This window comes from Sturnus vulgaris, chromosome 1 (assembly GCF_052056855.1).
Source record: "Sturnus vulgaris isolate bStuVul1 chromosome 1, bStuVul1.hap1, whole genome shotgun sequence".
NCBI lineage: Eukaryota > Metazoa > Chordata > Aves > Passeriformes > Sturnidae > Sturnus > Sturnus vulgaris.
In genome coordinates this window covers 121,284,578-121,297,019 of record NC_142243.1, presented here as the reverse complement: position 1 = coordinate 121,297,019, position 12,442 = coordinate 121,284,578, and the positions used below count along the sequence as shown (strand labels likewise).

The 12,442-nt window shown below is 36.3% G+C and overlaps 1 protein-coding gene and 1 long non-coding RNA gene across 2 annotated transcripts in view; both read left to right on the top strand.

The window, feature by feature from the left end:
* Positions 1–7,664, top strand: part of LOC148225468 (uncharacterized) — a 190,845-nt gene extending 183,181 nt beyond the window's left edge. Inside the window, exons 5-6 of the long non-coding RNA XR_015807541.1 lie at positions 6,059–6,226; positions 7,586–7,664. This is a non-coding gene — a long non-coding RNA (uncharacterized LOC148225468). The remainder of the gene's footprint in view (positions 1–6,058; positions 6,227–7,585) is intronic.
* A 759-nt stretch (positions 7,665–8,423) lies between these two features.
* Positions 8,424–12,442, top strand: part of LOC148225467 (uncharacterized) — a 43,757-nt gene continuing 39,738 nt past the window's right edge. The window contains exon 1 of the mRNA XM_088175555.1: positions 8,424–8,777. Coding sequence (XP_088031681.1) covers positions 8,748–8,777 — 30 coding nt within the window. The 5' untranslated portion in view covers positions 8,424–8,747. The remainder of the gene's footprint in view (positions 8,778–12,442) is intronic.

The following is a 12,442-nucleotide window of genomic DNA, read 5'->3' as shown; positions in this document are numbered from 1 at the left end:
TCAAGCCTCAAAACTAATATTTAGGAGTAGAGACCTTCTGCTATAGTAGACCCTGGTGGACCTCAGACTTAGTACAGAGACTTAAAGAGTACAGAAATTTATTCCTGTATTAACTGCTGGGACTGGGAAAGACTTGCAGTCACCCTTTTTTCACTAGTTTTCCTTTCAGTCTCAAGTGTTTGTCATTCATTGATGTGCAGCTCCCTTTGACAACTTGAATACACATCCGGCTTGCCTTACACAGGAGGGCTGCTCTGGACACTACAGGATTGAGACTATGTCCCATTGATTTCACTATTTAAAAATGTACTTTGCACTTCTAACACCTTTCTACACTCTAAAAACTTCTTAAAATACTTAGAATTTGTCTTATTCACCCAACTGACATTCAAACTGAAGGGGGTTTGGTGAATTTTTATAACTTAAAATATAGCCAGGTGAACATCCTTTTTCAGTGTTCAGGCCACCCTCTTTTCAAAGCATTTGCTTTCCATGAAAAAGTTAGTGTTTTAAATTACATAAAACCCTGTTGATTTTTGAGGGTAGAGAAGATTCAGTATTCAGACATTGGCACCTGGCCAGTAGATTTTGCTCAACTCATTTACAAATTGCATTTTGAGCAAAAATACTCTTGTATTAAAAAGTATGAGCTAGATAAGATCACCATCAGAGCTGATCAGTTTACAGGCAAAGAAAAATCTGTAGTTCTTCACCTAATATCTGAGTGCATATTTACAAAAAAAAAAAAAGAGCACTCTAAATTTCTAGAAGTAATTTCATTTGAATGAGACTATGTCTCACCTTTTTGGTATGCCAAATACTGAACTTCTAATCACTCTGCTCAGTCTTTGGGGATAAAAATGCAATTCTGAGAAGAGTGTAAATGTCTTCTATGCAAAGAAAAGTCTCTTATCTGCAGTAATTTGGCGAATAGGCTCTGTGATGATATCTGAAGTGCCGTGCTTCACCCTCAGAAACTCTGCCTCCCACCTTTAGTTTTTTGGATCAGTAATTTCCAGAATTGGAGAGATAGCTAGGCAGAGAAATGCCAGGGTGGGACATTTACTTGTATATCAGTGGATCACTGATATACAAGTCTCTTTTTCAACTAAGCAATTTAGAAAAACAAAAGACACTATCTTTCTGGATGGTTGTATTTCTTTCATAAGCAACGTCAGTAGATAAGGGTGTATTTCTGTTCTCAGCTTAGGAGCATTTTATCATTCAAAGGCATCAAAATACTATCTAGTCATGCACTTGTCCCAGTGGAAGAAAAGATTTTCAGAAGCTGAAAGAGAAAAATGCAACAGCCTTAGTATTTAAAAATCTTCTATTGACAATATAGGACAATAGTGACATGTTAAAAATAAATAATGGCTTTGGGATTTTGTAAATAGAAAAGATACAAATCTTAGAATCCAAATTAATTTCACATACATTTACAAACGAAGAAGAAGCCAGAGCACTTCTGAAGATTTCAATGAGGAGCATTCAAAGAAACAAGAAGAAATGCCTTTTGCTTCAGACAGGCAGTAGTGTAAAGCCTACTTTGTACTTTGTACATGTCCTTGGATTTATGATCTGATTTTCAGCTATTCTTGATATTCACAGGAGATGGAGAATTCTCTTTAGAAACTGGAGCGGTCACTATTGCCACGTCTTAGGCACTATATCGACCAAACCCATTTTCAAGACAGCAGTCCCAAATCCCTCCTGGAGCTTGGAGCCCAGATGCCTCAGAGCACTGACATGATGGATCTCTTCCTGGGAACAGATTACTGGAGCATAAACGCTGTGAACACCTCCCTAGCAATGTACCAATCACTGATGCTGGATGTGGAAATGGATTCAATATATTTATCATTTCAAAGCATCTTATTTCAAACACAAGATTGCTCCCTCCAGTATGTGAGAAACAATATTCTGGCTGACACAACTCAACATGTTACACCTGTCATGGGTACAAATATCACAGTATTTGTCTCACTAGGAATAGCCATGCCCGGGATCCCAGGTAGGATTACCTTGATGAGGGCCTATCTTGGTGACCAGCTAAGTATGATACAGCATTTAGGACTGAGAGCAGATATGCTTCACATGTAGTTCAGCATGCAGTACAACCTTCTTTTTAGTCACACAGAAATCTAAATTCACAGCCACTGTGAACATTAAAGGAAGGTGAAAATCCATCATTAACCCTTGCACTGGCTTTCTCCTGGCTATACTGATGAAGGATAAACACAGCAACCTTGTCTAATATTTTATTTTAATTAGAGTATAAGTAAACTGCAATAAGCACACAACACAGGGAATTAACAGAAAATTAAACAAGTTCTATGTGTAAACCTGTAAAAAACACTCTGAGGCAATTTGAATTCTTCATTAGGCTGGGGACTGTACACATATTTCCTTCTTAATTTATTTTATTGAGTGCTCATGTTTCATTCCTGAGCAGGCCTGCTTGTATTGATTTGATCTCATGTTCAGTAAAGTGTGTGTGTGCAAATGTCTAATGGGAGCAAAGACCTGAAAGATAAAATGGTCTTTTTTTGGCCAGACCACACACCCTTGGAGATTTGCCTGGCCCAAAGAGGATGTTATTGCACAAACAGCACAACCTCTTTTTGAAGCCTAAAGGGGAAGTCATGAAACAACATTTGTGCATTGCAGCTGAGAAAAGCTCTAATTTGTACTGCTTATCTCTGATCCATGCACAACAGATCTGAGAGGAGGATTTTGCCCTTAATTTGTTCCCTGGTGTCTACACATTTTGAGTGTGTTAGATCAATGAACAATGCTACATTCCATATGTGCCACAACACGTAGACCAAGCTAGGTACACTGAAGATGAAGAGGCAGCCTCAACTTTGAACCTCCTGTTTGTAAAACAACTTTAAACGTTAGGAAGATGAGTTTGCAAAATGAATTAATTAGCAATAAAGACCAAAGGCATACTCTGTGTGAATAAACAACATAGATTTAGATCTTAGTTAAAATTTGGTGAATGTCAACTAATAAGGAGGTCTGTAGAGTCTGTCAGGCTTTGCAAATCCTGCTTTTCTGAAAGGAAAAGCATTACTGCTCACAGGAGAAAATGCCTATATAAGGTTTGAATCTGTGTGGTGGAGTGAGACCTGCAGCTAAAAGATTCAGCATCTTTAGCTTTCTGTGAGAAAGATCTTTTTATAGCTGTTTTTTATTTAGCTAGGGTTTTCTCCTGGGAGGGCAGGAGGGCGTTAGCTCAAGAATTCACTTGATAGATTTCAGATCAGCAGCTAATCTGTCACTTCAAGAGGTGACAATGACAGGAGAGAAAGACTTCCTAATTTATTCATAAAATACTTTATCTGTCGATTCCATTTATTTAGTTCATTCTTCATAGGTAAAAGTATTGAAAAAAGGAAATTAATCCTGACCTTGGAGGTGAGAAGCGGAATGCTGATAACTCCAGCTCTGGGGGGCATGAGTAGGCCGGGACTTTTCTCACCCAAGAGTGTAAAAAACATGATAGACTGATATTATCTCATGCATTTTACCCCTTGAATTCTTGTTGATACCGCAATACCACAGAGGCTTTACTGACTTATTAACAGCACTTACTGGAAGCTCATATTCAGTATAGCGAGTCACAGCCTTGTTTGTTATTTTGGCATAGCACAAAAATGCCTGTGCTACATTTTGTCTGCCATTGTGCACTTGCTGCCAATTAAAGGATTACATCATGCCAAAAAAGCCAGAATTTTCTGAAGGAATTCTTTATAAAGTGTAAAAATTCATATATATTTTTCAGTGAGCTGATATATGATATGACAATATCATATGATATCATATATCATATGATAATATATGAATAATATATTTTAAGTTCATCACATTCTGGAAAGAATTATTGTGTGAATTGCTGGGCAAAGAGTCTGAGCAGCAAGAATTCAGTGGCCAAACCCCAATATAAATTTCTTCTTTGATAAGTGTTGAAAAAGCACTTAGAATTTAATTTCACTAGGACTCTCTTGTCCTTAAATCTTAGGTGATGCAGCATACTATTTATGGAGTTAACTATGATATTCTGCAATTACATTTTGATTTCACAATGGTAATATGGAAGAGATTTTTGTTGAAAAAAGTTAATTCTTCATAACAGAACAGAGTCTACTTATTTAGCCACTTTGAGTTACTGTAACTTTTATTTTAATTGAGCACTTTTTCATCATGCTATCTTTACTAGACATTACAGAAACACTGCAAAATAAGGGATGAAGATTCAATAACTGTCTTTCAGCTAATGGAATGAGTTTGATCAGGAGCTGAACACCTTCTTTACTGATCTAAGCTATCTTCTGAGGTGCTATTTGGTCCATCCATGGAAAAATTCAAGTTCAGGTTGAATGGGTCTCTTGAGTGTCCTAGCTGAAGAAGTCCCTGCTTATTGCAGGAAGAAGTGGAGGAGATATTCCCTAAAAGTCCCTTCTGAATGAAACTGTGTGATGCTATAGGTCTGTGCTTCACTTAATATGGTCTTCAGAGACATTCCCAGCCTTTCTCTGCCAGATTTCAATCTTCAAAATTCACATAGTTTGCAGTGATGAAGCATATATAGTTTGGATCATATGTAGTTTTTTACAGCTACTCCAAAACTTATAGAAGAAATTTTCTGTAAATTATCTCTAAAAAGACTGTAAGGTATGCTTGTCAAAGGCATGCAATTTTTCCAAGTTTGAGTTTGTTTTTCTGGGGCTTTTTAGGAGATCTGTAGAAAGTGCATCTTGACATGACAGTGCTTTCTTGTTGGGTGTCACTTTACATCAAAGCATGGATATGTTAGTATTTCTCAAAATATGGGAAAAATGCATAACAATATCCCTTTCCTTAATTTCAGTTTTGGAATGGAAAATAAGTTGTTAACTAACACATATTAAAAAAAATAAGGAGAGCAGCTAGAGGCATGTATTTCTTGTGAAAAACATAGGTTGTTCTTTCAAAAACAGCACAAGATCCTTGCACCAGCAAACAGAGAGCTATTGTGAAAATTAAAGCATGTCACCATGTGTATTTCACACAAATTCTTCAATTGTTGACATTTTTGTGTGTAAAACATCTCTCTCGAGACATACAAGAATGGAAAGCAAAAGTATTATATATAGCTGGTACTGCTCAGCAGCATTGGAGACCAAGAGTTTTCTGTGAAAGCTTCACATTTTTGTTGTCTGGCTTTCAGTTTTCCTCTTTCAGAAGAGTGGGACAGAGAGAACAGTGTACAAGTTAGAGTCATCCCAGTACCCACCTGGGATGCAGCTGAAGTGCAGAAGGACTTTTGAGCTGAGAGCTGTTCCCTGATCACACAGTTTAGACAGGAAAAGAAAGTCTTATGTATCTGCCTTCATAATTTTACTTCAGCCTCTTGTTATCTTTTTTTGTTCATCTACCATTGATCAAATTGAGTTTTCCAACTGCTTCCTCAATCTAGGATTTTTCCCTGATTATTTGGTGTGAACCTGAAATATCCAAAATTGCTAGATGGTCTCAATCTCAAATATTTGTCAGGCCCAGGACTGTATATTACATAAAACGTATGGGAGCAAATGCACTCAATGCTCCCAATATGACTTATGTTCAGCAAGTTCAGTACTGGCAAACAAGATAATGCAGGAAGATGATATTTATATCAAGGTTTAAAAAAAAAAAAATCAGTTTTAAAGAGGATACAAAGAAATGTGTATTTATATGAAAGTCATGACTTAGTTATTGATTTCTCTACTTGGTTATGCATGAATATGTCATTAGGAGATGTCAGACCAGAACATCAGTAAAATTTTTATCAGTGAAAGTTTCATTCTTTGAACTAAGCTAATGGTCACAGTGACTGTGAATATTTAATATGTGGGTACCTATATATATACACATATATGTGTATGTATATCCATGCATGAATGTATGATCAGAGATGTAAATATGCAAATATGCAGGTACATGTAGGTACATGTATTTACAAATGTATACATGGAAAGCTGATGAAAGTGAAGCAAAGCAGCTGAAATTACTTCTACATCTCCATTCACAGGTCTACATGTGTCAGAAAGGGTCACCAGCACTGGTCTCATTGCAAAAGCTACTCCACGGGTGGCCAGAGCTCCAAGCATTTTTGTGTCTCTGGAAACCAGAATTTTGGAGGAACTTGCTGAGACATGCAGGAATCTAGTTGCCATTAATCTGTGAGACATTTGAGCAGGTAATGACCATTGGTGTTAATGCGAATTATGCATGTAGGGCCCTGTGAGGTTCTGTGGGGAGCTGTACCATAAAGGTATTTCCAGGTTTAAGAATCATATCTTAATTTAATTAAGTAATTAGATTAATAAAATGGGGCATCATAACTCTTCTGCATGGGAAAATTATTGTTAGCATCCTAAAAATGGGGCAAAACTCAGCCAATGTCTGGAGACAGAAGGGAAAAATAGCAGGGAAAGAGATTGGGTTTTTGCAGTAGCAAAGTAATATTTAGGTTACTTTTTCACTGATTTTGTCCTCTGGTTTCTTCAAAACAAATGGTTGAGAGTCCCAGATATACTGCTTTATTCTAAATCTCCTCTTTGCAAAGCACTGTACAGTAGAGAGCTCCTCCATCTGAGCAATTTGCAACTTCCCTTGTGTGGGGCACAAGGCAGAACTGTACAAGCAGTTATGATTTGTGTATTTTTAAGCTATTCAGCAGCACTACTTTGCATTGTATCTGGCTGAGATGGAGTTAATTTTCCCCCAGCAGCCCTCACAGTGCTGTTCTTTGCATTGGTAGCTGGAAAGGTGCTGATAACACATCAGTATTTTGGCTACTGCTGAGCAACTGGCACAGCATCAGCACTGTTTGCTCAGCTTCTGCACCCCACCAGCAGCTTGGGGCTGGGCAAGATCCTGGGCAGGGACACAACCAGGCCAGCTGACCCAAATTAACCAAAAGGATAGTTCATGCTATATGACATCAACTCAAACATAACAGCTAAAGGGAAAAAAGGAGAAAGGGGAGGCATTTGTTATTTACAGTGTTTGCCTTCTGGAGGAACTGCCAGGCATGCTGAAGCTCTGCCTCGGGAAGTGGCCAGACATCACTTGCTGATGGGAAGGAGAGAATAAAATTATTAGTTTTTCTCTTTACTTGTGTGTGTGTGCAAACTTTAGCTTTTGCTTTAGTAAACTGCTCTATCTCAAATTAAAAATAATTTTTTTGTCTTATTTTTTTCTCCACTGTTCAGCTGGGAAGGGAGACAGATAGAGTGGCTTGGTGGGTACCTGTTGTCTAGCCATGGTCAACCCACCACACATAAATAGCACACAGACCTAGTCACAGATCTCTCTAGACTGCTGCCAGAGTTTGCCAGAGTGAAGGAAAAGATTGTCACTTGTGCTTTCTCAAGATTTTTTTCCTAGACATTCCTGCTCCTCTTGGGTGACTGGAGCTGTGTGATGGCCTGAGAAAAGAGGAGCACAGCTCAGAAAATAAAAGCAAAGGATAATGGGTATAGTTTGTAAGTTCAGATTTACTAAAAGATGTAAGTAAAAAGAATGTCAGTATCTGCTTTGTTCCCACCTATAGGTCTTTGGCTCTAAGATAATTCAGAGAAGAAAGTTTCTGGGAGGAGTGGGGAGAGCACTCAGGCTACGTGCAGAAAATGGGTGAGCCTCAGAATGTAACATAGATCCAAAATCAGGGTGATTTCTAGTTACTAAGAAGCTGCATTAGATGTCCCACTTTGCTTTCTAGAATTCTTTGTTCCTGCTTGCAAACAGAAACTGAATTTATAAAAAGACTGGTTAACCCAAGTCCCATTTTGAGTCATAGAATAATTTGACTAATTTTCTTTTTCTACTATGTTATCTTAAGCATTGATTGCTTTATGCTTGCTGAAGCTCTTGGACCACTTCAGAAATACAGTACTAACTGTACCTTGCTGAAAAATGCAAAATACTTGCTGTAATAGGGAAGTGGGCTTAAGAAACTGAATGATAAATTCTATAATGAGAGATACAAGTGGGGCAGGTGATTTAGTTAAACAGAAATAATGCATCATGCTGGATTTTTATTTTCCTTGTTTGGGAACTGCATGATTGTGCCAAAAATAATTTTTATTTTTAAATTAGATAAAGAAAACCCCATTCAATTCTGCTTTCAAAATACAAGTGTTTTACCAGTTGTATTTATATTCATTGAATTCCAGGGTTACATTTCAGAAACAGTAGGGTACTCGCTTTGATGCTGAGATTAGAAAAATGTCCACTCTTATTTTTTCCAGCACTGAATTGAACATAAAATGCTTTCTGAAGATTCAGTTGAGCTTTTTCAGCCAAATTTACTTAAACATGACTGTTCATTGTGGAGCTGAGGAAATGAGGAGAGGATGAAGAGTGCTGAGGATTGTTTTCTTCTGTGTTTGCAAAGCATTTTTTATCTTTTTCCTTTGAAGACTCTGAAAGTTATCTGGTGTTTGTATTAACTTTTTATATGAAAAGAGAAACAGATTTATCTTTCTAGGGACCATTTTAAACATCAGAGAATGTGAAGAGCAGGAATGAAATCCACCTGACTAAACAAAGCCCAGCACAACAGATGCAGCCATTGGAAGGGTTTGTTTTAAATTCTGACTTCACTCTTGTAATAGTGCTATGTAAATTCACCTCCTAAATGAATGAACACTGCAGCTCCCACTCCAATGAGAGAAATTTCTCCATGTGTGCCTCAAGGTTCCTTCTGACTTATAATGTCTGGATTTCAGAGCAACATCCGTGAGGTAAAATTTTAAAAAATGCTGGAAAAACAGGTACAGCATCTTTCATGAGGAATAGTTAGGAACAGAAGGAATTTCACTACCTGTTAATGGGTTTTATGAAACTGCAGCAAGTTCTGCATGTGTTTCTCTGGTTGATCCTGTAAAGGAACACAATGCTCAAATTAGTTTTGCTTTCAGTGACAGTTAATCCCACTCTAATTTCAGCCTTAACACAGAGCACCCCAACAAATTTACTTTAGAATCTCTTAGATGTGCTTGGCCCTAAAAAACAGGGGAAAGATAATTGAGTATACAGGATTTAGTCTTTGTAACTCAAATGTCACAGAAAGTCATAAAAGTCACGACCTTCTGTGCTTGATTTCCTGATGATATATGACACATATGTCTGCCTAATTTAGTGCTTATTAAATGAATAATGTTAATGGTTAAGGAGTATGAAGCCTTAATTAGATTTTGCAAGCAGCTAACTACTGTAGCAAAAAGAGCTCTTTATTTGGTATTTACTGCAAACATACCAGAATGTCACCAATATAATCTGAAAAGACTAAACCAGAAGTTGCAACCTTTGTTTAAAACTAATGGGTTATGTGTCATTCTTAAAAATTGCTTTTGATGTTGTTCACAGGTGGACATTTATTTTTTATTGGGTCTTGAAAATGAATAATTATGGGAGACTTTAGATGTAAAAGAAACAGCTAAGAAGGATGCTCAGCATTTTATTTAGAAACATTTCCAATTTGAGCTTCTCTACATATTTTAAAGAGGTTGCATTAGTTTATGTACTTACTTCAGAGTAGAGTTATTGTAGTGATGCAAGAAATAAACTTGCAATTTAGTCACAAATGACTGACCATAGATTTATTGCTACTCTTACCACCATAAAAGAGGATATTTCCAAGTATTTGTTGCCCAACATTCACAGTATTCAAAACACGGTCTGTGATTCTGTAATATTGTCCAAATTTGTACCTGGAATGCATTGTTCATTACTCGCTGTTGATTTGTTAGTCATAACTCATTATCTTTTGTTAAAGTTTCAGTCAGCTAATCAAGAAGCAGAAAATATTCTGTATGATCAACAATATCCCACAAATAATGATTAATCAAAATGAGCAGTTCCTGAACAGCAGAGAGACTAAAAATCATTCAGCTAAACCAGTTATCAAAGACATAAAATACTAATATATTGACACCAATCAAGAGGGGTTTGTGAATGAGTCATGAACCAAAAGCCAATTTAATTTGGGTTTCTTAATAGCAATAGTAAATGAGTGTTTTGACACAAAATATGAAATTTAAGTGTCATAATTCCCTTTCTTTAAATACTGCTTCTGAATTTCTTATCAGGATGAACTGGGCAATCTACAGTTGGCTGTAGAATTGCCACTATCTTTTGTGGCACAGGGATTAGCACCTCTATGCGTTTTATTAAAACCACTTGCTAGTTAATGTTTCCTTGGCTTGTTTTCTCTGTAAGAAGCTGTAACTTCTTGTTTCCATGGTCTCATCTTGGGTCTCACTCACCATTCGGCATTTTCTTATGCTATTTTAGCAGAAAGCCCATTTTGTTGATTAAATTATGATGTTTCTGAGCTGAGAACGTGACCCCATATCATAGTTCTAGTTACACATTTAAATTGACCATTATTGTCTGAATTCAAACTAAGGAATAATTTTTCCATCCTTTAAATATATTTCACCACTCTATGCATCATCATTTTGAACGACCAGAATTCCCTGCATTAAGGTAGTTCCATTATGCAGTGCATTAATATATTGAATGGATTACCTACCCCAAATCAGGCTCCAGTAAGTTATGGCCAAATTATATACTGCATCTGAAAAGAAAGTGGTTAAATTTAAAAATGTTCTGAAAAGACATAGCAAAATATGAAGATACAAGATTTACCTTGAAACTCTGCAAGACCTTACCATCATCTCTGAATTATGTGATTTTTGGAGCCCCAGTTTGAATTAGATACAATTCCATTAAATAAAAATGACAGATATGGTTTCAACCAGTTTTATTTAATTATTTTCATGAGAAAGCTGATCATGATGCATTTTGCAGTTCCTTTTCTAGAACAGCTACATTGAGTTGTTCTGAGATTTCCTCTTCCAAATGACAAATCCAGAAATGACACTTTGCATGAGCCAGGAAGTCTAGTTAACTCAGAATTGTTGGAATAAGAAAAGCCAAGAGATTTTAGCATTGCCTAAACAGATATTGCCATTCTGTACCGAGAAAGAGAATTCTTATTGTTTGGTCACATCTGGAGATTTGTAAGTATGAGAGGCTATAAACATAATCAAATTTAGGGCCAAAGGAGAACACCTGCTGTTATCATTGCATGATGTCTACTAATATCCTGGTGAAAAGCCTTTTGATATACAAGGGAATATACAGCATTATTATCATACATTATGTGAACACCCAATAATTTATTAAACATATTTTTCAGAACAAAACTGATATTTTAAGTAGTTTTTTGAACGTCAGAGAACAAAGTAAGAGCAGGATGGTTTTTTCAGCTATAAACTACATATACAGCTTGCTGCGTCGAATTTACAATGTAGTGTTTTTAAAGAAAAAACAAGGACAGTAATACTAAGTGAAGGCATGCAAATGATAGACAATTCACCTGTTACCTAAATCTGAAGGAAAAAAGTATCCTTAGCATGGATATACACTTGTCAGACCCAGTGAGAATAATTGGTCTAATAAACAGCTCTTTTTCATAGGGCTGGAAAAGATGTTGGTTCTGCAGTGTAATTCTCCTCAATTTTCCCCCCTCTCTGAGCTCTACTGCCATCATACAGAGCTATTTGTTGGAGAAATTGCCAATTTTTCCCATTAAAGGAAACTGCTTATCGTTCTAGCTTTCCTAATTTCATGTAGCAGATGATACCATGCATTTAAGAGAGCTCACAGTGACCTTTCATGCATGATTTTGATGCTTTTTATTGAGAAATACTTCATACACATACATCCTTTAAAGCAGAACAAATGTTCACATGTATACAAGAAAAAAACTCTTAGAAGCTACAACGTGTTGATGGTTTCATTCTTTAATTCATATGGCAATAGGTTTTGAAGATTATCTACAAATGTCCTACTTCTGATATTTTTCATGTCTTTTGTTTAACTAAGTGTTTTCTTCCATGTTTTTATATGAAAATAGTGTAACAAGACTGGAAAAAAACCGTGAAATAGGATGAATTTTTTAACATAGTATTAACAGTTTCTACTGCTTAATTGTTTAACAATGGAGAGGTGAATACAAAGAGCAAGAGAGGAAATGAAAGTACACAATTTATGATGAGAATATCCATGACCATTGGCTTGCAGAGGAAATAAGTACTTAATCATCATACATGGGAACGCTTGCTCATTATATCCTAAACATAAATTGTAAGAATGTATAAAAACTATCTTTCAATTGTCTAGCCTCATATTTATGCTCCAAGCAAAATTTGAAATGCTGTGACTACATATGGCCTAACTATGCCTGAAGGGATAAACTCAGATGCTTAGAATAAGAATTTTCCTGATAAATAGTGGGACAATCTGGTGATTTCAGAGCTTTTGCTGGCTAACTCTGGATAAAACAGAAACTCCTTTTAATCCAATGAAATGATATAATTTACACACCATGTCACTGCAA